This window comes from Hippopotamus amphibius, chromosome 5 (genome assembly GCF_030028045.1).
Source record: "Hippopotamus amphibius kiboko isolate mHipAmp2 chromosome 5, mHipAmp2.hap2, whole genome shotgun sequence".
NCBI lineage: Eukaryota > Metazoa > Chordata > Mammalia > Artiodactyla > Hippopotamidae > Hippopotamus > Hippopotamus amphibius.
Window position 1 is genome coordinate 59,947,310 of NC_080190.1, and position 25,071 is coordinate 59,972,380.

General features: G+C 46.2%; 1 protein-coding gene across 7 annotated transcripts in view; it reads left to right on the top strand.

The window, feature by feature from the left end:
- The window catches only part of KCNMA1 (potassium calcium-activated channel subfamily M alpha 1), a 707,317-nt gene that overhangs the window by 477,745 nt on the left and 204,501 nt on the right, over positions 1 to 25,071 (top strand). For all 7 annotated transcript variants that reach the window (XM_057735193.1, XM_057735192.1, XM_057735190.1 and 4 more), the window contains exons 7-9: positions 6,344 to 6,419; positions 8,486 to 8,656; positions 10,260 to 10,351. In XM_057735193.1, the coding sequence (XP_057591176.1) occupies positions 6,344 to 6,419; positions 8,486 to 8,656; positions 10,260 to 10,351 (339 nt within the window). The remainder of the gene's footprint in view (positions 1 to 6,343; positions 6,420 to 8,485; positions 8,657 to 10,259; positions 10,352 to 25,071) is intronic.

The window sequence follows — 25,071 nt, forward strand, 5'->3', positions numbered from 1 at the left end:
TTCCCTTTGGATGCAGGAAATAGCACTAGCATCTCTGGGGAAACAGCCCACTTGATAACTCTGCAATTAGGGGGCTCCATTCTCCCAGTGCAGAGGGGAAAAGTCTGAAGCGGCGCGTGAGGGGAAGAGGTGACTCTCTACATTGGGAAGTCGTGGGGTGGCACGCTACTGGGATGTCTGCCATCCTAAGCCCCAAACAGCACTTCCCCAGCACCCTACTTCCCATGGAAATAAACTCCTGCTGTTGGAAGGTGGTTTCCATCCCCACCGCACACTTGGATTATCCCAGGTCGTGTTGCTTATGGTCACAGCCAGGTCACTGGGTCCATTCAAGCCTGAATCGATCACCCATTTGTGCAGCAGTGAGATGGGTGCCAGGATTGAGTCCTGCTGTCAGAGAGCTCCCTGGGGGAGGGAGAACCAGACTAACCCCTGGTGCGTTTGATGCTGAGATACAGGTACACCCAAGGCTTGGGAGGCATGGAGGAGAGTAACTCAGTAGGGCTCGGCATGAGTATGAGGCAGTCAGGGATCTTTTCTTTCTTTTCTTTTTTTTTTCTTATATTTGTTTGTTTATTTATTTATTTATTGGCTGTGTTGGGTCTTCATTGCTGCGTGCAGGCTTTCTCTAATTGCGGGAGTAAGCCCCCACTTACTCCTTGTTGTGGTGCGCAGGCTCCTCATTGCGGTGGCTTCTCTTGTTGTGGAGCACAGGCTGTAGGCACGTGGGCTTCAGTAGTTGTGGCACATGGGCTCAATAGTTGTGGCTCATGGGCTCTAGAGCACAGGCTCAGTAGTTGTGGCACATGTGCTTAGTTGCTCCACAGCATGTGGGATCTTCCTGGACCAGGGCTCGAACCCGTGTCCCCTGCATTGACAGGCAGATTCTTAACCACTGTGCCACCAGGGAAGCCCAAGAATCTTTTCAAGGCAAAGGGGGTGTCTTCGGTAAGCCTTGTAGAAAGCCAGGTGTCATCCTTGTGGCGCTGGAGATTGGGCGTGTGAGAGGGAGGGAGGGAGGGTGGGGCTGACTTCCTATCAAGGAAGCTGCAAAAAGCACATAAGTGAGAGAACATGGCCCTTGGGGGAGCTTTGAGTAATTCTGTGCTCTTGGAGACTGGGGTTTCCATGGTAGGAAAAGAGAAAGATGAAATTAGGAAGGTGGGCAAAGGCCTGCTTGCCAGGCACAGGTTGAACCTTCATCTGATTGTAACATGAAGGCTTGGGAGGCTCTAGAATAGCTCTTTGAGCCTGTTCCCTCCCCAGGGACCTGGCTGGTCCTGGCCCCTTCCTTCTGTGAGCCCCAAGCACAGATCCCACAGGCTCTGCTGCAGAGAAGCAAAAGCCTTGGTCTTTATTGGGCTTCAGACCTTGAGGGATTTTCTGGTGACGCCTCTGTACTTTGCTGCTTTCACAGGGACCTTCCAGGAAGGTTGTGGAGGAGCCCTGTTATCACCTTTAGGGGACTTTTGTCTGATTTTCTCTTGTGGCCAGTCCCCATCAATCTGGGCATTACATAGCGATGGAGACATTGAAATGGGATTTGAAATAATGATATGAAATTGCGGTTTCATGTTCTGTTCTTTGGCTGTCTCTCTTGGCCAAAAGTGGGAAGAAACAGGGCAGAGACGTATATGAGGGGTGGGGGGGTGGGGTTAGATAAAGAGGGATGGGAAAAGAAGGAGAGAGAAAGGATGAAGAGGTCAGCAAAAAAGATGACAGAGTGAAGAGGATGACAGAGAAAACAGAAAATCACAGCAATGGGACAGCATCAGGGTCATTTCCCAAACTGCCAGACAACAGGAGGGCCTCAAAGGCTCCATGGCCTGTAAACGGCATATTGAAGGGGCCACTGGGAGACCTCACGTCATTGTCTGAGCTTTTGGCAGTTCCTCAGTTGCCTGGCAAACTGGCAAGCAGACTCATACAGTCAGAGCAAAGGAGGCAGCTCTGTTTAAAGGCTCATTCCACACCTCATTTAATGCTGATGATGGAGATACAGATACTTATAACGGAGATATGGAGCAACTAGTGATTTTCTTTTTAAATGACAGTTGTCTTACTGTTTCCTCTAATTATTAAAGTACAATATAAACATTTCAGCAATATCAAAAAGCATAAAGGATAAAGTAACATTTCCCTAACACCATTGATGGTTGAGATAACCTCACTAATATTCTACCACGTCACTATTATTTCCCACATAGCATTCCATGCTATATAGGTGCCATCATCTACCCAAACAACACATCTTTTGGGGTATTTTGGAAACTGAGATCACTGTACTACATGTATGACCTCAGAAATGGCTCCAAGGTTGAAGTTATTTAAAAAAAAAAGTATTCAATATAGAGACTGCAGGCAGAGGCCACATTGTGAAGGCTCTCAGATGTCCTAGATTTGACTTGGAGAGCAAGAAGTTGTTGTTGAAAGGTTTGGGCAGGAGAGGAACATGGTCAGGTTTACTTTTTGGAAAGGCCCACTATTCCACCAATTATGTAGAGAGTGGGTCTGAAACATCTAAGCCATTGACCATGAGACTAGTCAGGGGGCAATTGTCAGGCAAGTGGTACTAGGGACTGGCCTTAGGAGAAGAAGAGGGATGAAGAGATATTTAAGGGGTAGAATTGACAGAATATGATTTTGCTTCACTCCGTGTCTTATAGTTGAGGTCATTCATCCCTATTGGGTACAGCCCAGTTGACCTTGAGGGGATTTCATATCTGTCCAGCAAAGGGAAAAATAAAACAAAATAAGGGCATTGGCACCTGTCTGTATTCTCAGCCAGAAACAAAGAGGAAAATACTGGACAAGCAGCACAGAGACAAATTCGTGTTTCTTTTGGGGAAGAGGATGGCATTTTCAGTGTCAACCAAAACATGTCTTGTTAAATACATTGAGGGCAAAGATGGCCCCCAGTGGCGCTGGGTTTTCAGCCATAATCTTGGAAAAAGAGAGACATTCATTCTTCCAGTATCTACAGAGACAGACTCTCTCTCCCAATATCTACGGAGTTCTGAAAAAAGTCTCTGGTATATAAGAACAGAAAGGTCTCTGTGCCTGCCCATAGGTGATGATTCACTATACCCGCCGATGAGTTATTCTAATGGCCACTGAGAACTTATGGGGCAGGGACCCAGAAATGATCATGGAAAACACGAAAATGAAGTTAGGTTTTCATGCTAAGATCACAATCTATCCCTTATCATGGGGGGATAGAATCTAAATGGTTCTAATCACTCTCACCATTGGGAACTTCCTGTTTGATCCAGACCCCTGGGCTTGGCCCTGAAGTCTATAACTACCTCCAGGGGCCTCTTTTGCCATGCAGAGCACACAGCCCTGCCCTGCAACCCCTTGCCTCCTTCCAAAGGAGCCCTGTGCAGCCTGGTGAGGTTCAAATCTCAGAATATGGAGAAAGCCCACCAAGAGTTAATCTTGCGTCTCTTGCACAGAGCTTTTAGATGATTGCCTGGTCGTAGAGTTTAATTTGAAAAGCAAATTCCTAATACTGGGGATTTGTAATGATGCAGATGCCATAAAAATAATCAGATTTCAGTGCTTAATAGAGACTCTTTCAGTAACAATGATTAAATGTTCGCCACACAACAGAGAGCTCCCTTAAGCACTATTAATATCACTGTGACAATCAGAGATTAATCATCACCATATTAGGTCGTTTTTTCCAAAGCACCATGAGGCTTGGAGACTCCGATAGTTGTAATATCTCAAGAGGGCTCCACGTGGTTGTTGGTGGGACATGGCATCCGGGCTGATGTAAGTCAATCACCTGGGCACTTAATTGTCCCCTGAGAAAAGGAACAACACAGGCTTCCCTGAGATCCCTCCCTTTGCCGCTGGCTACCTGTTCCTCATCGGTCTCTCTCTCTTTCCAATGTTCGTGTACCCCGAGGGCTTAAAAGGTAGAGGCAGGGAGGGTTTTGCTTTATTTTGGTTTCCTGTTGAGAAACTAGTAGGGGACAGGATTCGGTGATAGCCTCTATCCTCCCTGGGGCAGTACCCGCTGACCCTTTCCACATCCTGTACATGGGGTGTGGGGGAGGCACGGCTTCGCTTTCACAACAAGGAAGACTTTCTGGTGGACGCCAGTCTGTGACTCTTGTTCTACAGTGTAGTGGCCAAGAGGGCAGACTCTGGAGCCAAACTGCCTGGGTTCAAATGCCAACTCTGCTGCTTGCTGTGTAAACTTGGCTCAATTTCTTAACCTTGGGATCACCTCACAGGGTCGTCATGAAGATTGGATGAGTTAATATAGGTGAAGCGCTTACATGGAGGTGCACATAAGCCCTGTGGAAAGCTGTGTTAGCCATTCTTATCACTGTGATCTTAAACTCTTAGAATGTAAAACACTGCTTTCCCTTGAGAAAGAGGTGGGAGAGGCCAGAGTTGGATCAGTCAAGGAAGATGGGCTGAACCACCCTGTGAGTGGTCTTAGGCCCCCCTGGAGAGACTGAGAGAAATAGAAAATAGAGTTCTTTTCTGCACAACACAGTTGGGAACACAAGAGTCAACTAGAAATCTGAAACATTGCCTTAAGACAGTGGGGTGGGTTACCAATGAGTGGCTGGAGGTAAAGAGCCATAGGTCACTTTGTATTAATAGTGGGTGGAACCACTTTAAGGAGGAGGTAGGGCCTGAACCAGGCTTTGAAGAAAGGGAAATATTTGGGTAGATGGGGAGGGCTTTTGAGCTAAGTCATAGCATAAACAAAGACTTGGTGAATGAGTTTGGCTGTGTTGAAAGTTGCAAGAGTTTGTGTAGAATCATGGTAGGAGAACCTGGAACTTCAGAGGGTGTTGAAGGTGGGAGTTTGGACATAATATTTTAGTCAACAGGAGCCTTTGGACAGGGGAGCAACCTGCTGACAACAGTGCTTGAGGAGCTGTACACCCAGCGGAAGTGAACGGGGTGAAGGCAGTGGGACGAGTACAGAGGGGAGACCAGCTCGCTCGGTGCAGATTCTTCAAGGCCCAGCTGTGCGCCAGGGACTCAGTGCTCCCAGGGTCTGGCCCAACAAGGCTCTTATTCTTAGGAAGCTAAATATCTAGTGAGTGCCAATTGGTCTTCTCAAGGAACATGAGTGGATGCTGAGATTTTTAGGTATAAGGTTGTTGGGGAATGGGTCTCAGAGTCCCACTCTGGTGTTCCCACCTCAACCGAGTGCCTGGACCTGGTGTAACTGAGGGGGAGTTTTCTGATGTGATGCCGTGCCAGGCGGGTATTCTCAACAGGCGTATTTTCTCAACAGGCGTATTGAAACAGGATCTAATCAGGAGGGAACAATCAGACAAATCCAGAATATGGGACATTCTAGATGACAGCTGGCCTGGGTGCACAGAAAATTAAATTGTCACTAAAAACAAATTTTAAAAGGCGGGGGGTGGGGTGGAGGTGGGGTTGTTACTTACAGATTAAAGGAAAGTAAAGCAGAGAATGGCAGACAACGTAGCCCATGGGCCAGTCAGCCCACTGCCTTTGTAAATAAAGCTTTACTGGAACACAGGCACACCCATTTCTTTACAGGTTTCCTAGGGTGCTTTTCTGCTCAGCAGCAGAGTTGAATAATTGCAGCAGAGACTTAATGACCCCGCAAAGCCCAAATATTTACTATCTGTCCCTTTATTAGAAAGGCTTCCTGACCCCTGGATTAAAATAACATAATAATCAAATGCAATGCATAAACGTCAGTTACTTCCTGAATCAGGGTGAAAACATGAAAACATCAATAAACCTAATTTCAGAGCAACTGGAGGAATCTAGATTAGGGGTTCATATTAGATGACATTACTGAATCTGTGTTAATTTCCTTAGACGGGACAATTGTATTATGGTTGTCTTGCACAGTGTCCTTCTTAGGTGTTGAATGCTGAAGTGTTTAGGGGGTTGTGTCATGATGTCTACAACATGCTTGTGAATGGTTCAGCCAGGAAAAGAAAAAGAAGAGAAAACGTATAGAGATGAAGCCAGTGTGGCAAAATGTTAATTGGTTCATCTAGGTAAAGGGCATCCAAGGTTCATTATACTCTTCTCTCAGTATTTCTGTAGATTTAAAGATTTTCAAAATAAAAATTAATAAAAATTTTAACACACTCAGAGGGGTTAATTTAGGGACCAGTTTCAGTAACCCAGATGTCATCTTCCCATAGGCTCTGGCCCGAACTGCTTATGCCACCTTTCAGGTCCTTCCCTTATGGTGCAGGAACCCTGAGGGGTTGGGGTGTGGGCTGCCTTCTCCCTAAAGGAGCCCTGTTACTCTGGAAGGCAGCCCAACAGGATCTTCTTCTGTAACTTGAGGATTTTGCTTGTTGTCTCTTTTGCACAGTAATTCCATCAAGCTGGTGAACCTGCTCTCCATATTTATCAGCACGTGGCTAACAGCAGCTGGGTTCATCCATTTGGTGAGTATCCTTGAAGACATTTCGGTTCTGGCTTTCTGAAACAAGGCCCTCTCCAAGTCATTTTATTACCTGGGAGACAAACTTCAGCACAGCTTTAGAATGAAAAAAAAGGAGAAGCAACTGCACAATTGTCTAGGTTTCCAATCTTCTTATCCCAAACGAGTTTCAAATGGTGAGTCATTTTCACTCTTTTAACCTGTTTTTTTTTTTTTTTTTAGCTCACGGGTATTGCTGTGGGGGCTTTCATAGGGGGCTGTTGCTTTTTTGTTTTGTTTTGTTTTTTTCCATTCTGTCTGCAATAACCCCAGTGAACCACAAGATGGCAGTGCTTCCTCAGCAATCGCCTGAAAAGGTTGGAGACCAGGTGGGAAGTCTGACCCCCATCTCTTAGTAAACAACAAATTCAGATTCCTCAGTTTCTCTCCACTTCCTCCTTACAAAAAGCCCTGATTCTTGATTCTTTTGCCTGATTACTTGTCAAGTTATTTTGTATCTCAAAAATGTTAATTCTTTTAAATTAACAACCCACTGAAAGCCTTATATTATTAAGTCAAGCTGTTCTTACCGCCCCAGGGCAGCTTTCCGCCTGCTTTTAGGGAGCAAAGCTATTGTGGGAAGCGTTTCCTACAAGCACAAAACTGTTACAACTGGAAGGAGCCTCATCTAAGGCTGAAGCTTTGACTAAAGATGCCCTTCCCTTGTTGAGCCTCTATCTGCGTAAGCGGTAGAAGGAAGCATTGTTCCCTCCCATTGGGATTTTTGAAATTATCATCCAAAGGAAGACTGCTGTCAATCACTCGGTCACTAGATCTGATGGTTCCCCACCCACCCCTTTATGCTGATGGGATTCTTGGCTGAAATCACTCTTAATCACTCTAATTCTGCCAAGTGCCCCAAATCACGGATACGGAAGGTTCGTTGTTTTCAATCAGCAGTGACCTCACCTTACTATTGCGTGAATTATCTTCTGCTTCACCAGGAAACCTCCATGACAAGGGCACACTGAGGACAAGCACTGAGAGGTCAGATCTTGGAAACTTTCTGCAGAGGCAGACCTGGAGGCTGGAGGCTGGGGGCTGGGGTGGCCATCCACAGGGACAGGGACGCCCTGGCAGGTGTCCACAGGGACGCGCTGGCATGTCACAGGCGTTGGCCATCCAGTGTATTGTAGGGCTGGGCCTCTCTGCTCTGAAGTGTCTCTCCTGCCTGCCTCACAGTTTTGTCAGAAGATCATAGATGACGGGAGGACAGAAAGTACTTGTGAGTCTAAAGCAGAGACGGGGCAGCCGCCACCACAACCAGCTAACCCTGGGGCAGAAGCTTTCCACACCCATTGCCTCTGGGTGATTTCCTGCTACCCCTGCAGAGTTGAGTTGTCCCTGTAGAGGGCTGAAACCTGATGGGCCACAAAGCCAAAAGTATTGACCAGCTGACCCTTTATAGACTAAGCTTGCTGGCCCTTGGCCTAAAGGGTGTGCGAATGGGAACAGTTCTTCTGAGCTCACTTTTTGTGCTTCCAAGGGGGATTCCTACAGTTTGCAGGGCTGAGCAGTCACTGATCTTCTGCAAAGCAGGCTCCAAGAGATGCTGTTTGGGGTTCGGGCGTTTGATCTGAAGGAGCAAGGTCCTCCTGGCAGCTACTTGGTCAAAATGATGAAAGAAGGAGGCCCCCTGTGGGAGGGTCCAGAATTTCTCTGGGATTGAGCAGGAATTCAAGAGAAGGGCCAGGGCTGGGCTCTCTGGCTCTTTCCTGGAAAAGAATGCCCTAACCACGGCGAGAGGCAGTGCCCTAAAATTCTGCTAGCCTCAAAGCTTTAACAATGAGAAGAAAGTGGACTCTGGACAAGTTTCTCAGTTCCTTCCCTCCTCTGCCCCAGTCAGCTGAGCAGGCCTGTCCGTGTGGCTTTCACTCCACTTTCTCCGCTGCCTGCTCAGCTTGGGCCAGCGAATGCCTCGGGTTGAGGGTGCCGTGCATCCAGAAGCAGCCGAGATGCTGGAGCTTTTGTGTTTCTGGTTTATTGCGCATGTAATGCTTGTCCTTTCTCTCCCCTGTCCCCTTGCTTTAGGTGGAGAATTCAGGGGACCCATGGGAGAATTTCCAAAACCACCAGCCTCTTACCTACTGGGAATGTGTCTATCTGCTCATGGTGACCATGTCCACTGTTGGTTACGGGGATGTGTATGCAAAAACCACGCTCGGGCGTCTCTTCATGGTCTTCTTCATCCTCGGGGGACTGGTAAAAAAAACTCTTTCTTACGATGTTGATTTTTGTGGTCATTAATATTTTCTATTATCCATTTTCTAAAAGCTGTGTATTTGAGACTGTGTTTCTGCATTAGAAGCAAGTGCCTCCCTTAGTGTTACAGTCCAGTTAAGTCAATCCAAATACCGTTGTGACTTTTCTGCATATTTCTTTGGTGTATTGAATTTGTCTCCCTGAGACCCAGGCATGGTGTCCTTGTGAGGGACAGCCATTTAGCCCAGAGCAAACCTAATTGTCTTAAGAAAGTGATGCTCACTTATCAAGTGAGAGTGTCTGTGCCTTTGTAATGTAATTCAGCATCTGATATTCTGCAAGGACAGTGCTGTCACCTTACAGGGTAGATACCGTTGAGACTCTTCAGACAGTTTGCGGTTTCAAGAGCTCCCCACCCCCTTCCTGGTCCTCCCCAAACTTCCAACAAACACTGTGGCTGGGGCCTTGCCCGAAAGAGGAGGGTCGCCATCCCGGAGCATAGCCAGCCCCCTGCTCTCCTCCGGATGGACATCACCACGTGAGCCACGTACGGTTTTGCACCCCACCAACCAGCTCCTTCACACAGTGACACAGCGGGTATTTTCCCTCGCCCTCTGTAAGTCAGAAAGTCGCACTAGTTGCTTTTCTGGTCGATGCACCTCATCACGGTGCGTTGTGAGGTACTTTTCAAGGGGGATTTCTGACAACTCATCGGCAGTGGCTGCGTGTTGTCTTTCAAAGTAGCTCATTTGATGTTTAGATTTTTGCTGTGTGTGAGGTAAGTGACTAAAATCCTAGAGTCCCGCACAGTTTTCATGCACGTGCACCACACACGCATTTGTGTAATGCATACACATCTCTCTGTTTTGTATGCATGTGACATATACATTTGAAACATGTATATAAATGTACGTGTGGTGTGTACATCAGCACAGCGTCCCCACGGCACCCGTGAGGTCCCTGCAGATAATGAGACCCACTTACCCAGCCACAAGCACGATGTTTGTTGGACAAAACATGGCAGATTTGTGTTTTTCCTTGCTGTCCTTTCCTCCCATGTGATTTCCTAAATTTACCTTTTGTGCTTTTGGGTGATTTTTTTTTTAATGGAAAAGTTTATATATTTTTAAATCTTTTGGTGTTTATTGTCTTTAGTCACTCATAAAGGCATGGATTCTCATTTGAATTTTAATTAGAAAGAAAGGTCTTCTCTTGAAATTGTGTGTGTGTGTGTGTGTGCACGCACGTGTGAGTGTGAGGTTTCTCCAGCATGCATTCCCTTATTTCTCTTTAGGAAGAAGAGCTAGATGTCAATGTATTTATTCCTGTCTCCTTTACATTTTTTTTGACTGTGATTTTTCTTTTCTTTATTTTTTCTTAGTTGTCTAGGTTGACTAATGTTTGTTTTGTCCTGTGTATTTTCAGGAGCTTTCCCTTTTTGTGCTTTTATGTTTTTTACAATCCAACATATTAATATGTACCTTTGCAATTCTAGCCCTTTCGTGTTTTCAGATCTTAGTACCCCGCCCCGCTTCTGAAAAGGTCACCCCCTTTCTTTGGCCTGTCTTTTTAGTCTCTCTTCTGTCTCCTATCTTCTCCTCAGGCCATGTTTGCCAGCTACGTCCCTGAAATCATAGAGTTAATAGGAAACCGCAAGAAATACGGGGGCTCCTATAGTGCGGTTAGTGGAAGAAAGTAAGTATGCCAAGAGGCTTTGCTGCCTCCACTGCGGTAGAATCCTCTCTGCATGCCATTTTTTCTTTGGCTCTTGTTTCTTTGTTTCATGCATGTAGGCAATGTTTGCCCGCTACGTGCCCGAAATTGCAGCTCTCATCCTGAATCGGAATAAATTCGGCGGGACTTTTAACAAACATGGAGGCAGAAAGTAAGTCAGTTGCATCAGAAAAGATGTGGTTGAGTGACTTTCAGAGCCCCTATGGCGGTGACACCTGAATCCTGCCCCTACTCCCACCCCACCCGAAGGGCTACATTCTGTGTGGGGGGTGATGTCAAGAATCACCCCACGACGGTATCACTTGTGGAGCAACTACTGAGGCCTGTTCCCATTCACAACACTCTTCCCCACCCATCTTTCCAAGAGACGTAATAGGTTTATCCTGGAAGGGGTCCATGTGTAACTGGGCTCATGTTTTCTGTTCTGATCCCTAACACAGAAACCCAGCTCACTCATTCTTTACATGAATTAGGTGAGGGATTACATTCTCGTCCCTCAGACGAAAGTGATGCCACCCTGTGGGGTTCTTGTGCAGCCATAACATGGGCTCCTACTGCAGCAGGGAAGTCCTGAGGAGGGCAAGATCAAGGTCACCGTGGCGCTGTGGCCACCAGGGAACCAGTTCTCTTTAGCCAGGAGGCACCAAGCTTGTCCTCAAAGGGACTGAGTACTCAGTTGAAATTCCTTCCAGACGAGAAGTATATTTATGGTATGTCAGGGCACCGCACGCTCTTCCTGATGCGTCTTTTGTTTGGCTTCCCATACGTGAATGCTTCCTTCTCGGGGACTATTTTGGTTTGTGTTCACATCATTTTGTCAATATCAGTGTCAGTGTGTGGTTCCCATTGTCAGCTGGAAGTTTTACTCCTAAGCAGATGCAGGGCCTCAAGAGGAGAACGTGGGAAGCAGGCAGGCTGGAAGCAACCATTCTGTACCGTTTTCTTTGTAAAGCTTTTTCTTGGGCACCCAGCTTTGTTTGCTTTTGAGTTTTTGTTCTCATTGTAACTTCCATAAAGTAAGATATACACATCTTTAATATACAGCTCAAGGATTTTGTACCTATGTACACACCCAGTAACTACACCCCAGTTCAAGATGCAGGATTGTTTTTTTAACTTTTTATTTTATATTAGAGTACAGTTGATTAACAATGTTGTGTTAGTTTCAGGTATATAACAGAGTGATTCAGTTATACATATACATGTATCTATTCTTTTTCAAATGAACTTATTTACAAAACAGAAACAGACTCACAGACTTAGAGACCAAACTTATAGGTACAGGGGCAGGGGGGAGGGATAGTTAGGAAGTTTGGGATTCACATGTCCACACTGCTATGTTTCAAATAGATAACCAACAAGGACCTACTGTAGAGCACAGGGAACTCTGCTCAATATTCTAATTGGGAGAAGAATTTGAAAAAGATGCAGGATATTTTTATCATCATTCCCCTTCCCAGTCACAGAAGTGCCTATCATGGAACGAGGGTTTTGTTTTTGTTTTTTAAATTTCATACATTTTAAAATGAATTCTTGAATAGCCTATTTTGTTTTTCAAGAGAAAAATAAAAGTGGTAACATCACATTTCTGTCCATCACCTCCTCCTTGCCTGACAGTCACGTTGGAAGGAGCCAACCTCCTCCCCCATCAGTGATCCCACTGCATCCCAAGCTCAGGTGTCCCATCCTCTGTTCAGAAAATGAGGAGGTGGGAAAAAGGACTCATTTTCTTGAACTAGCCACAGGACACCCGTTTGCTTTCAAAGGCACGGAGGACAGTGGGTGAGAAGAGGCCAGTTGGCGTCTCTTCCGTGCGGGCAGCACGTTTCCCCCACCTGCCCTCTGATGGAGCACTCCTCCTCCTATTATCATAACAGCCCTGGATGAGATTAGGACCAAGCTGTTCCGATTTCTGGGCCATTGGTTGGATCCAAAAGGCCCAATAAGTCCAGAGATGTCCATTGGTCATTTTATTCTGTGCCAAGAGGAAAACAGCTTCTCAGTTCGTTTTGCCTTGAAGGTGTGGACAGAAGGCTTTCTGGGAGCTCGGGCTGCCTTTATGGCCTCCCCACCCCATGGTCTCAGCCAGCCTTCCCCTCTCACTCACTGCCCCTGAAGAAGTCAATAAAATCAATTGCCCTGATGTCGATGTTGAAAGTATTTCCTGACTCTCACTCCGGGTACTTTTTTTTTTTCTTCCTCTAAAATAGCTGGCATAGTCCAGTGTGGGTGGGCCTGCTGGCTGGTGGCTTTTGTTGACAGGTGACCCAGATGAGGCCCTGAGACCCGCGGTCGCTCACCCGCCTGGGTCCCATCCAGTTGTCCCTTGGCCTTGGCACCTCCACTCGAACCCCCCGTGTGCCGATGGCTTCAGATCACAGACTTCCCACAGCTTTTGTCCTGGCTCCATCTCCAGCATCTTTTATCACCACTTTTAGCCTGGTTCTCTCTCTCTCTCTCTCTTTTCTTCTCCCTTTATAAAAATGCACACTTTGCTTTTAATGTTCACTCTGGGTCTCCGAGGTCTCCCGACCCTGCGGACAGAAAGTAAGTTCTGTCATCAGCACCGGGACTGTTCACTTTACTTTACGCATTGTTTCCTGGTTCAAAAGCTAATTACTAAGTAGTTTAAAGAAGCCCTTTGGTCACTTAGATCTTTCATCAGAAAATATAAGCTTGGGAAAGGAACGGTAATAAAGGGCCATTAGCACCCTTTGTTTGATGTTGTTTTTCCAGTCAGTAGAACAAGATTGATGAAATGTTATGTTTGGCCAAAATCTGAGTTTTCATTTGGAATTCAGTGTTGAGAGAATGGGCTGTCAGAATCAATAAGTTTTCTTTCGCTTGGGATATGGGCATGTGGTAGTAATTAGCAATATAAGGTCTTTAGTTGAGCAACCAAGCATGGATTCTGGCAGCAAACAGAATGAGAAACTACAGTTGTTCTATTTCTAATGTCAGAAAGTTTCCAGATAAAATTAAATGCATTTGCAAAAGGAAAGCAGCTAAACTTTGTTGAAAGATAGAGTTCAGACTCTTAAAACAACGCACTTCGCCCCTTGTTTTTGTGTATGCGTAAAGGTATGTACTGTACCCATGCACACACGCACATGTAACTTTTCTCCCTGAGGTTTCATCAGATGGATGCCCAGAAAGTAATTAAAACATAGATATAGTTAAGGGATTTGTTTACATGCACACTTTCCTCACAAATAACCTCTCTAACAATGCATTAACTTGTCAGAGAACTCAAGGTAATGTGTGACCCAAAGCTATGGAGACAAAAGACTTGGAAATTCAAAGATTATTTAAAGTCAAAAAAAGTTTAGGTAGAGAACCTCGGGGTTTTGTTCCCGCAACACCCAATTTCAGGATATTGGAAAATATGAAGACTTCGTTGGCACCTCATTTTCAGTTCTTATCCGTGTGTTTGGCATAGTGTGAACACTTCACGTAGCATCCCCAGAGCATCCTCACCAGCAGCATGGCATCCAGGGCCGACAGTGGCTCACGCCAATGTTCTCATCAGCATTCCTCACCTGACCTCCCACAGGATACCCAGAGCCAACCGCAGGCGTAGGGATTTGTGTGTGTGTGTGTGTGTGTGTGTGTGTGAGTCGTTCTCTAATTTATCAATTATGATGTAAGGGGGCCTCCTAAGATAGGGACTTGGGTGTCCACAGCCAAAAGTCTGACCAGTGTCTAGGCAGGCAGTCTCTCTGAGTTGGAGGTCTTGGGGACAATTAGTCTCTTGAGCTGAGACCCCAGATCTTATTCAGAAGAGAAGCCCTCCTGCAGCCCAGCCTGCCTCCCGAAGCCATCGCCTCCACCTCTTTCCCTTCCTGCAAGCTCAAAGCTGCTCAGAGGTGGCGGAGCAGAGGGGTGAGGCTCCCGTGGCCTTTGGGATCCCAGCTTGCTCTTCTTCCTCCCACAGCCCCTGCTGTTTCCCCCAGAGGTTTCTTCTCCGCTTGTGACTCAGCCCACTCCTGGTTAGTTTATGAGAACTGACAAGACCATGGTCCGAGGTCACATGGCCAAGGGCCATGGAAAATAATGGCCAGAGAGAGGACTCCATCTGTTGTAACCCCCTCGTCAGAGGCAGCCGAGCTGGGGAGCCATCCAGACACTGTGCTTCCCATGATGGGCTCCTGGGGCCCGAAACTGAGGCAGTCCCCAGGCCAGGTGGTTGGGAGAGGGGCGGGTGGCTGGGCTTGGATTATCCTACTGATTCCTGGTGGCCAAATGCTAAGAGGACACAGAGAGAGGGATGGACAGCTAAGGATAAGAAGTAGGGAAAGGGAGACAGGAAACTGAATGTAACTTACTAGGAGGAAGATCCCCTGGCAGGATGAGGAATCTGTGCCCCTCTTCTGGTTGGAGAGTAGTTGCCACGGACTAACCTGGCTCTGGCTCCAATTCAAGCAAGCTGTGTGAAACGTAAATGCTGTGGCTCCTCTTAGACCTCCTCCTTATGTGGACAGAGGAGTGCCACAGACTTCTGGAAATGAGAACATGAATCAGTATAGCCCAAGCCCTGGGACTGCCTTCTATGACAGTAATAATACCCAGAGATGCTTGTGTATTTCCTCATCCTCATGGCAACCGTGGGAGGAAGGTATTACCATCATCTCCGTTTGCCGTGACTTGCTTGACATCACACAGCGAGTGAGGGGTCGATCTGGGATTTGAACCCAGGGGCAGTCTGCTCCACTGGGCCATGCTGCTTCTCTCGATCATCTCTTGAGATCCCTCTCTGCTCTAAACTCAGTGATCCTCTCATTGTATCTTTTCCTCTACCTTGACCCACAGTGGGACCAGAACATTGCACGCACGATGATGATGAAGAGAAAGGCACAAGCATCGCTTTGGGCCTGTCTCCCCTTTCTGCTCACCTAATGCCTCTAAGGAGCCTGGCCCCAGGGTCAAGGACAAACAAAAAGGTGGAGAGGGGACAAAATCATTTCTTCCTGATTTTTCTTATTCGGTTAGACTGGTAATGTATTTACCTCTTGAATACGTCCAACAATGAGGAGGTCTTAAGGATGGACAGATGGATCATTGACCAAAATGAGATTTGTGCCTTGTTTGTGGATTTCAACACATTCCTCCCCATCCTGGCTCCATCCTTCCTGGGGAGGTCATTTCCTGGGGACCAGCCACGGTGGATTGTAGGCATCCACCAGACCTAGACTCCCTCCTGGGCAGAGCTACCTGCTTACCATCCGAAGAAGAGCATTCTCTGCCCAGGCAGACATGTGCACCTGTGCCCTTCACTTCCCCAGCTGGTCTGCACAGCTCAGGGCCCTTCTTTGATGGTGATTTCTTAACTGTCAGTGAGAATTAGAGTAGCAGGTGCTCCTCCTGTAAAGTCCTGGGCGAGATACATACATTCACGGAGTTTATTTCATAGCTTTGAGTGGGAATCTTAACCCTCGAGAGGCTTCATCCTCCTGGAGGGAGTTCGGGTGGTCTATCTTCAACCTCAGGTGTGGCCTCAGGGTTGTAAGAAGCAGCCTTAAAGCCGTAGAGGTGGGCAGACTTTATCATGCTTTTCCATGTAAAAATGAAGCAGAGTACTTTATTATGTGTTTCAGTGTCAGCATTCACACTTTACAAAGCATTCAGTAACTTAGGACAAAATTTCAAGAACTAAGAACAGAGCACAGTCATTACCTGCCTCACTGCCCACTCCTGTTATGACCTGCGCTGGTTCGCTCGTTGAGGCTGAGGACATTCGCGCAGTACCATGTGTCGGGCAGGATGCTGGGTGGTGTTGGGCACCGGGGATTCAGTGGTGAGCAGGTTATGCGTGGAACCTGTCACGTGTAGGTTACAGTCTCCAGGAGGTGACAGGCAATGGCAAGGGTAGGACAAAAGAAAATAGGTTTTAATACATGCGGCAAAACCAAAGAAGACCTAAGATTCTGTTATAGGGTAAAACACGGCTTATTTACAGGGATACAGTGGTCCAGGGAGGTGACACCTCAGAGGAAGGGCTTTTACAGCCTGTTCAACAACTACGTACCCCTGCTTTTGTTGCTGCCAAGGCGAAGGGGAGCTGACACTCTGAGTTTTAAAATTCATGCTACTGGAACCCCTCCCACAACTGTTGGTCTTTAGTTCTGCCTCCACAGGACTAAGTCTTAAAATCTCCTTTCTGTCTCAGGTTCTAGTTCGCCTGCAATAGTGCTGTCTGCTGACTTACCAGGAGAAGGCATCCTGCTTCCTTTCCCTGGTTCCCGATTATTGGGTCATTTAATTTTGTGTCTTTGCTCTGTCAGAAATAAGCCCTTCATCTCCCTCCACATCCTTTGTTCTGTTCCGAGACCGCATTCTATTCCCTCCTGCCCGGCTGTCTTGTATCAACAGAAAATTCCATTTTCTCCACCACTCAGGTTTTGTCCACCTGGTTCTAGACTATTGTTTAAAAAAAGAATTGGAATCTTAAACGGTCTGCTGCAAAGACCGTTTACAAGGACTTATTTAATCTACCCCCATGGTCCATTTCCTGCCCCCAAAGAGAACTAAGGTGAGTCCTGCCTTCATCTAGTCCACATGTGTTTATTGAGTGCTTGCAAGATGCCAGACACTGGGGATATGTGTATTTCTACACACGCATAAAAGCCTCCAAATAAGCCACAGCTATTCTTGAGCTATATGTGACATTATTTGGCCACCAAAGTGGTTGGGGAGTTCAAACTCAGCGCTTGTGTAAATCTCCCCTCTAGGTTCCCAGAGGTCACGGTCCCCCTACAATAGCACTTCCTTCTCTACTCTTTCTGAGAAGGCCTGACCCCAGTGCTTGGGAATAGGATGTGGGGTTAATTCACGGGGTGTTGTCTTGGGCTGAGCCCCACCTCTTTTCCCTTCCCGTCCACATGTAGCTCGGGCAGCACTCCCTCTCCCTCCTGCACAGCCTGTGAAGGGGGAGCTCCTCCTGGGAGGGGTGGCCCCTATAAGATGCCACTTACGATTTCCGCATCAGAGACATCCCTCTGGTTGAAATGTGACTGAAGTTTTGTATTTTATATAAACTTCAATCCCTCGATAAGTAAGCCATTCAGCCCTCTGCTCATGGGGCCCACGTGATTCCCCAGCCTGAACTCTCAGCAACGTTTTCAGATTCCTAGATTTTAAAAGCCATAAATTAGCAAATCATCAACATATCACCAGGAAGGATCATCTGGTAGCCATTTTAGTCAGAAGGAAACACAGGCCCCAATAACTGATCTTCACAGAGATATGAAGAACTGTAGACAGACAGATACAGTAAATAGGAAGACAAACAGATAATTCAAGTTGACAGGCCATCTTGGACTGATTAAGCATTCTGCTTTGATTAGCATTAAACTTTTGGGGGAAGGAAAAAAAATGAGATTGCCCTAATACTTTGGGAAAATCACCCTTTGACTACTTCTGAAATTCAGTACCAAGGGGCAGATACCAAAAGCACGTGTCATTAGATGCTGTATCATATAATGTAAAGTGCCAGGTATCTCTTTCCAGTGAGAGGGGTCTTGGTGGGTGTGGATGTGGGCGCTTCTCTCTTTGCATCTGCTTCGGATTCTTATAAGCCACATCTTCAGTCCTTTTCAAACTTGAAGCTCTATTTAGGGAGACTTGGATGCACATTAAGTCAACTTCCTGATAACACTAATGGAATGAAGGCTTGGCCCGCCGCCCCCACCCCCCCCCCCACATTTTTCTGCTCTCTCTCTTCCTTTCCACACACTTATCAAAATGTTCCAGCTATTGTTCTGAAAACAAGAATAGAAATGTAGGTGGGAGATGAACTGTGTACCTTAAAAAATAAAAAGTCATATTCAGACTTAGACTTTTGCTCTCAAATATTCTTTCTTCCATTAAAGAAAAAAAATTCTGGATATGACTTTTCTAATTATAACCCCTGAAGATTCTTTCTGCTTCACCTCGCATTCGATTGGGTGAATTCTTGCTGAGTAGATTCTGAATCTAAAGAACAAACACAGCTATCCGAGAGTAAGTTGCACTGTGGTTTCCGTCTTCCGGCTATGCCATTCATTCTGATAGAAGTCTTTCCAGAGTTGTGCAGAGTGGTTCCTAGTAGATTTGGGGTTCGTCCCACTGATGCTGCCATCACACACTGAAATAAACCAAGAAGCTTTCCAACTGGCCGAGTCTCGTAACTCTTTTTATTAAAAACAAACAGAGAAAACTTTAGAGGCTGATGCAATGTGAGACTTGTGGAAACTTGATTCTGTACCTGCATGTCTGTTACTGGTATTGCATAACAATGACCCACTCCCACCCCCAAAACCACAGGTTGTCAGTAAAAGCAATCTTATCTCCCTCACTGTACCTTCCCCATAAGGACACATGTTGAGACATAGATGCATGCCTGCCTTGTGAGAGTTTCTCTGGCCTTAGCCACTGACCTCAAAGGCACATGCCAGCTAGTATGTGGAACAGATTTAGGAAAGCTCCCATGCCAACATATTTGCTCAACTAACAATTATTTGAGCCCTGTTATGTTCCAGGCACTGTACTAGGTGCTGTGGTTGAAAGGATGAACAAGAAGATGATTCTTGCTCTCCTGGAGCTTGCCTGAGACTTTAACCAGTCAGAACCATCGAAGGAGCCAGTGGCCGCTAAACAGAAGCTGGATTACAGAGGAGCATCGTTCCCATGAAATGCTCTTTTGGCAGGAACTTTGTTCAGTAAAATAATGAAGGTATAAAACAATCGTGAAGGCAGCGAGCATTTTAGAGGGAACAGTCCTTAAAGTAATTTCATAATTCATATTGTTAAATGTACCCACTGAAGTAGTTTAGGGCAAAGGTAACAGTGGGGTGACTTGTGCACCTGAAAACCTATGGATCTAATGATAGACCCAGTAAAAGAGGGGTGCAGAGAGAGATCTGGGAGGGTAGGGGAACTGCTGATGCCACCTTGAGTTCTGATCCTTTCTCTGTCTTACAAAGTCCCTCTGTGGCATCCTACGTCTTAGCAAGCTCTAGAACCTGTGGACTCCTCCCAGTACTTGTGTGTGAACAGATGCCGGAGGCTTACTGTGTTGGGTCTACTCAAAGTGGATGGCTAGCAGCATGTGCTAGCTGGGGCAGCACCCTTGGGTGTGGCCAGGGATCCAGGCCAGGTTGTGTCCACTTGATTGTTGTTATGGGAGGGTCAATCCCAGCAGCATATGTTCTATAGCCATGAGGCATGATTTACTAGGAGTGTTCGGGAAAGAGGTGGGACTCACTGTGCACAGCAAAGCCAGCATACCTCCCCTCTATAAGGCAAAATTAAGAACCGTTTCTTTGCTTGGACTCATTCTCCCTCTATTCCGTCTTCATCCCCCAAAGGGTATAGCTGACCTTTGCCTTCATCTTCTCTTCTCTTGGTGCCTTCTGTTCAGAAGCAGCACTACCAAGTGGAAACAGGCAGATCTGATGTGATCTGGGTAGAGGAAAAATGCTGTTTAGTGCCTGGGTTTCTCTGTAAAAGCAGAGAACCACCTGAGATTGGAAGGATCAGGTCAAAAGAAGCTTGGCTTACTTAAAAATGGTCAAAGGCCACCAAGCCCTGCAGTGGTGGATGGATAAAATGCAGAGGGGTGAGGATGCTGGGGAGAGACACAAGGAATGACCAGTGTGATTTATGAGATTTGGGCAGTTACGGAATTGCTTACTTAAGAAGCTGTGTAAGTCCTCTTCCAGGCAGAAAGGAAAGAAGGAGGAGAGAGAATAAAAAAAACCAAAATAGTGGTGATAATACTTGCATACTGGCTTATTGTGAGAACTCAATGAGAAACTAAAGGTAAAGTAAACAAATCTACAGTTAGGGTTCTTTGGGTACAGGCAACAGAAACTGATTCTTGCTGACTTCAGCAAGAAAGGAATTTTTCTTTTTGGAAGGTTAGAATATCTTACGGTGTTCAGAGGAAAGCTGAAGATCCCAGAAAGGACAGAGATGAGCCAGAGAAGCAGCCCTGGGATCCAGCAAGCAGAAGTTCAGAGAAAGTCCTTACAGGGTTTCACCAACAGGGCCAATCAGTTCCCACAGTGGACTTAGTGTCACTCCATTTAATATTGAAAAGTACTGATCGGCCTAGTTTGGGCAGGGAACCATGATTAAAGGTCCCAAGACTATATCTAACTGGAGAGGAGTGGCTCCCCAAATTAAAAATGAGATGCTGTAGGTACTTTAGGTTGGACAGAGCCCAGGCTCCACATGAGGGGTGGCTTCTTAATTATGTGTGCATGCAGCAGGAGCAGGGCTTGTCAGCATCTCCTCTTCGCACATCACCCTGCATCCTTTTCCCAGGCCAAGGTTTAGGTTTATGCTTAATCTGATCACGAATGCCATTCTAGACAACCAGAGCCCTGGGACCTCACCGTGGTCCTGATCATTGCTTTTTTCTTTGCAAGTGCTTTGAAGATGTTGTCCAAAAAAAAAAAAGTGTGTGTGTGCGCCCAAAACATATCTCACACCTGATTTTAAGAATCTGTACATTTAGGTAACTGCAGTTTCATTTTCATTCTATAGCTAAATGCAATGAGTAAAGATCAAAAATGAATTAATTTATAAACCCTAAACTCTCTTTAATTTGATGTCATTTTAAAATTTAAATTTAAATATAAACTATTCTAATTTTTCCAAAAAAATGAGGTGCTATTGAAAGGAGGGTACATGCTGGACTGATAAGTACAGACAATGTGTCCTGCTCGGAGGTTCCCTGTATTTATTTTTAGGACTTGGACCGAGGCTCCTTTTAGGCAACAAGCTACAAAAGATGTGATCATTTCTTGTGCCTGGTGTCATTATGGAGGTCTAATTGTGACTTGGGGTGGTGGAGGGACAGATACAGATGACTCTGGGTGGTTTAGGTCCTGACCGTCTGCACAGGATGAGATGCACTCTGTTTGTGCAGAAACCTCTGGTCTGGCCAGGACATCCCAGTGTTGGGGCTACGAGTAGTCTGTCCTCTGACCTTGGGGCTCTGTTTTACAGAGGTGCCTTTGCTGCACTGTTGGGATCTATTTGCTCAGCCTTCTACCCCCATTTAGGGAAACAGCCAAACAGCCTGTCTCCTCCAGAACAGCTCTGGTGACAGCTGGATAAGATGATTACTTTATTCTCTTCCTCACTAGGAGGGAGAAGACATTTCCTTCCTTTTCAATTAGCAAAGTACTAGATGTGGGCCCTGGGTTGACAATTATCTTATCTCCAAACCTCATTGGGTTTTTTGGTGGTGGTGGTTGTTGGCTTGCTTTTGTTTTTTCATCTGTTTTAACAGGAAATAGTTAAAACCAGGGTTTGGGATCGTGAGCTCCATGCACCCTCACAATTGTTTTGTTTACATTTTTGTCCTCTTTACGTGTACTGTTCTCTCACAAACTTGAGACACAGTGGTGGATCAGAGGTGGCAGAATCAGCCAGCGATCTGCAGGCTTGCAGTTATCTAACTGTAACATTTCTTCTACACTTCCGATGACATAGGGTGTCCAAGCCAAGCACGCTTTGCCAACCAGTCCGTTGGTCAGCAGACAGTTCTTGACAGCCCGGCAAGTTTTGCGGATCCTGAGCTAGGTCTCAGGGTGGTGTGGAAGGACGGGGACCACACAGCCTGGAGTTAGCTTTTGTTTGCTGAAGATGATCACCCCATGTGGAAGGCTGTTCCTTTGGGACTGGCTCTAGGTACCAGAGGCAGTGGGAAGGCAGGATTAGCTTTCTTCCTTTGGGCAGTGGGATCATGAGCCTTAAGGGAAAAAACCTGGGTAACAGTTGCTCTAAAGGACATGCCCCAAATCAGCAAAAGCTGCCTGATGAAGCAACCACAAAAAGCACTACAAGGTGAGACAGAATATAGAGCCCAGAGTCTTCCTGAATCTCAGCCTGCATGAGAGAGTCTTGGAGAGAGAGTTATATAGACCCTGAATGATTTCAGTTCAACCTGGGAGGGACAACGTGAACTTTGAGTACTGACCACTGTGTGACTTGGGTTGTGGGGTCTTTTGTCACCCCTGCTCTGCTTTCTATGTGATAAAATGCTGCTGAATTCCCTTGACAAGTCCTTCTTAAAATTCATTCCCATCAGACGCAGTTTCCAATAGTGGGAGGCACTGGGGGTGAGAGGTAGGACGAGGAGAGCATGATTAGAAAGCTCAGCAGAGAGACAGAAAAGATTCTAGCATATGTATTTGATATAAATATTATAGTTTTACAGAGACATCTAGATCAATATATGCCACATTTCATCTACCTCTTTGACAAAGTGAGCACGATGTATTCAGGGAAAGCTGTATAGGATTTTCAATTTACTCTGTATGATTTATTGTGACAGGATAGCTATGGGTTTTTTAAGTTCTTTATACTTGTTCAAGTAAAAATGGATATAGTATCTTTAAAAATAAACAGCCCAGAGCTGTGCATTTTACACTGTCTTCCTAGAGTGAGGCTGAGCTAAAGAGAGATCCCCTGCCCTTGTGGGACGTGATGCAGTTGGATTTGCCTTAGTCCTCACTCTTTAGGTTTTTGGGGGGCTGGGGGAAGGAGAGTAAACAGGGTACTGAATTAGGAAGCTATTGCAGATGTCTAGACAAGATAGGGTGGTGTGAACCAGGGTGGGGGCAGAGAACTGGAACACGGAGAGAGGGTTCATCAGCGTCTGTGGGTGCAGCCCTGTCAGTCTGCGTCTCTTAATTTTCTAGTGACTGGCCACGGGTCACACAGGACCGCCACCCCCCTACTCCCCAGTCTCCTTATTCCTCGCCCAGGCTCCTTCCAGGGGTACCAGCTGCTTCAGTTTATAAGGCATCAAACTGATGGAGTAGGTCTGCCCTTGCTCTGGCATTCACCTTGCACTGATCTCTGGACCTCAGTTTCCATATCAAAATAATGCAGACACTAGACTAAACATTCATAAAGGGCCATCCTAAGACTAAGAAGAATGTGAGAACGTGGATGGGAGCCTATCTTTGTCACAGATCTCTTTTTCAAAGGCCACTGGCTTTAAGAAACATTACCAGAGTCTTTTTTAGTGTGTAGATCTTAGTCCTCACTGAGCCACACTCCACCTCAGTGGATCTCTGGATGCCTCATTCGCTGGGACCTTGGGAACCTTTATCTGGGAGACCCCTCTCTGTCCTCCTCTTACACCTCCTGCCATAAGTCAGGTCCCCTAAGTGATCCACTCGGAAAGACACCGGTGGAATAGAGCTCCGAACCTGAAGTTCCATCTCAACTGGGGCGTGCCGGCATTGCCGGCCCACCTCCAAGAAGGGAGTCGAGGGGTGGAGGGTCATGTGTGGGATTTCGTTCTGGAAGTGGAGGTGGTTAATAATGGGAGGGGCACACCCGTGTGTATTTAGTGAAGATGTAGTCATGAAATAAGCAATTGGCAGCTTTCTGGTGATCCTGATAGAGTTCCTAACAGTCAAGCATAAGTCTTCTGATTAAGTCACACTCAACCGCCTTGATGCCAAGCCAGCCCCATGACACACTAGTGTTACCCCCTCCTAATTCACTCCATCCCATGTTTCTGGAGTCCTTACCCAAACCAGGCATGCTTGCTTACCCTGGATGAGTAACTCCTTCCCACAAAATGCCATCGGCTACTATTTTGGCATTTAAGATGCTTCCTCATGTGTCTGAGATGGATCTTTTAATCCAAGCCATTAAAGTTAGTTTATCCCAAGAAAGAGTTGTTCACAGGACTTGAGAGAACTTTAAAAAACCCAAAAGGCCATCACATCAGAAATGGTTATTGATTTAGGTTTGTTAGCCATCTTCACAAACCGAATGGCCATGTAGACATCCATCATTAAGATTATGCGTAGTCTCAAAAAGTCCAAATCCAGAGCCACAGATGGCAAGAGCATTAGAGCCCTTCATAGCTAACTTTCCTAAATCTTCTCAGTTGTCAATGAATCTTTTAGATTTTTGTTATCTTGTGGACCCTTGGGCTGGACATGGCATATGTCTAAAATGGACGTTTACATCACCTTGCAGCCCTTTGGCTTGCCAAATTGTGTGGCTTCAGTTAAAAACTTGGTTTAGAGATTCTGTTGTCAGTCAGGCTTTGCTGTCTTGAGCTTGCTGGCCTGGCTGACTAGATGCAGCTAGAATCTAGTGATACCACAGAGTGATGAGGGCCTCTCTCCTGGCCCAGGGAGGACCCTCCAACATCCCCTCCACCATGTGTCTGAGAGGACCTCATGTTGGCCCAGCCCTGTCTGTCATGAAGGAGCAGAAGCTGAAATAACTGAACCTCTGCTCTCTCCACTTCATCACCTTTGTCTTTGTGAGAATTAGAGTCTGAGACCTGGACCACATCCTGGGCAAATCACTTTACCTGCTGTGGAATATCAGGCACATGACTTAAGGAAGTTGCGGTTCAGAGAGGTTATCTGAAAAGATGCAGATAGTAGGAACACAGGGTTGTCTGAGGGTCAGGTGCGACTCCAGGAGCCATAGAGCACTTTCTATCTGTTACATCCTGATTTACAAATCTCACATGAATCCTACCATATAATCATGCTTGCAGTGGCCCAGACTCTTCACTAGGCCCTTCACATGTATTATCTATTTAAATAAATCCTCAGGATAACCTCATGAATCAGGTACTAGCCCCAGCCCCTTGGAGACTCTGACATTATAGTTGTAAAATGCAGAGTTGGTACCTTGCCCAAGACTATTTA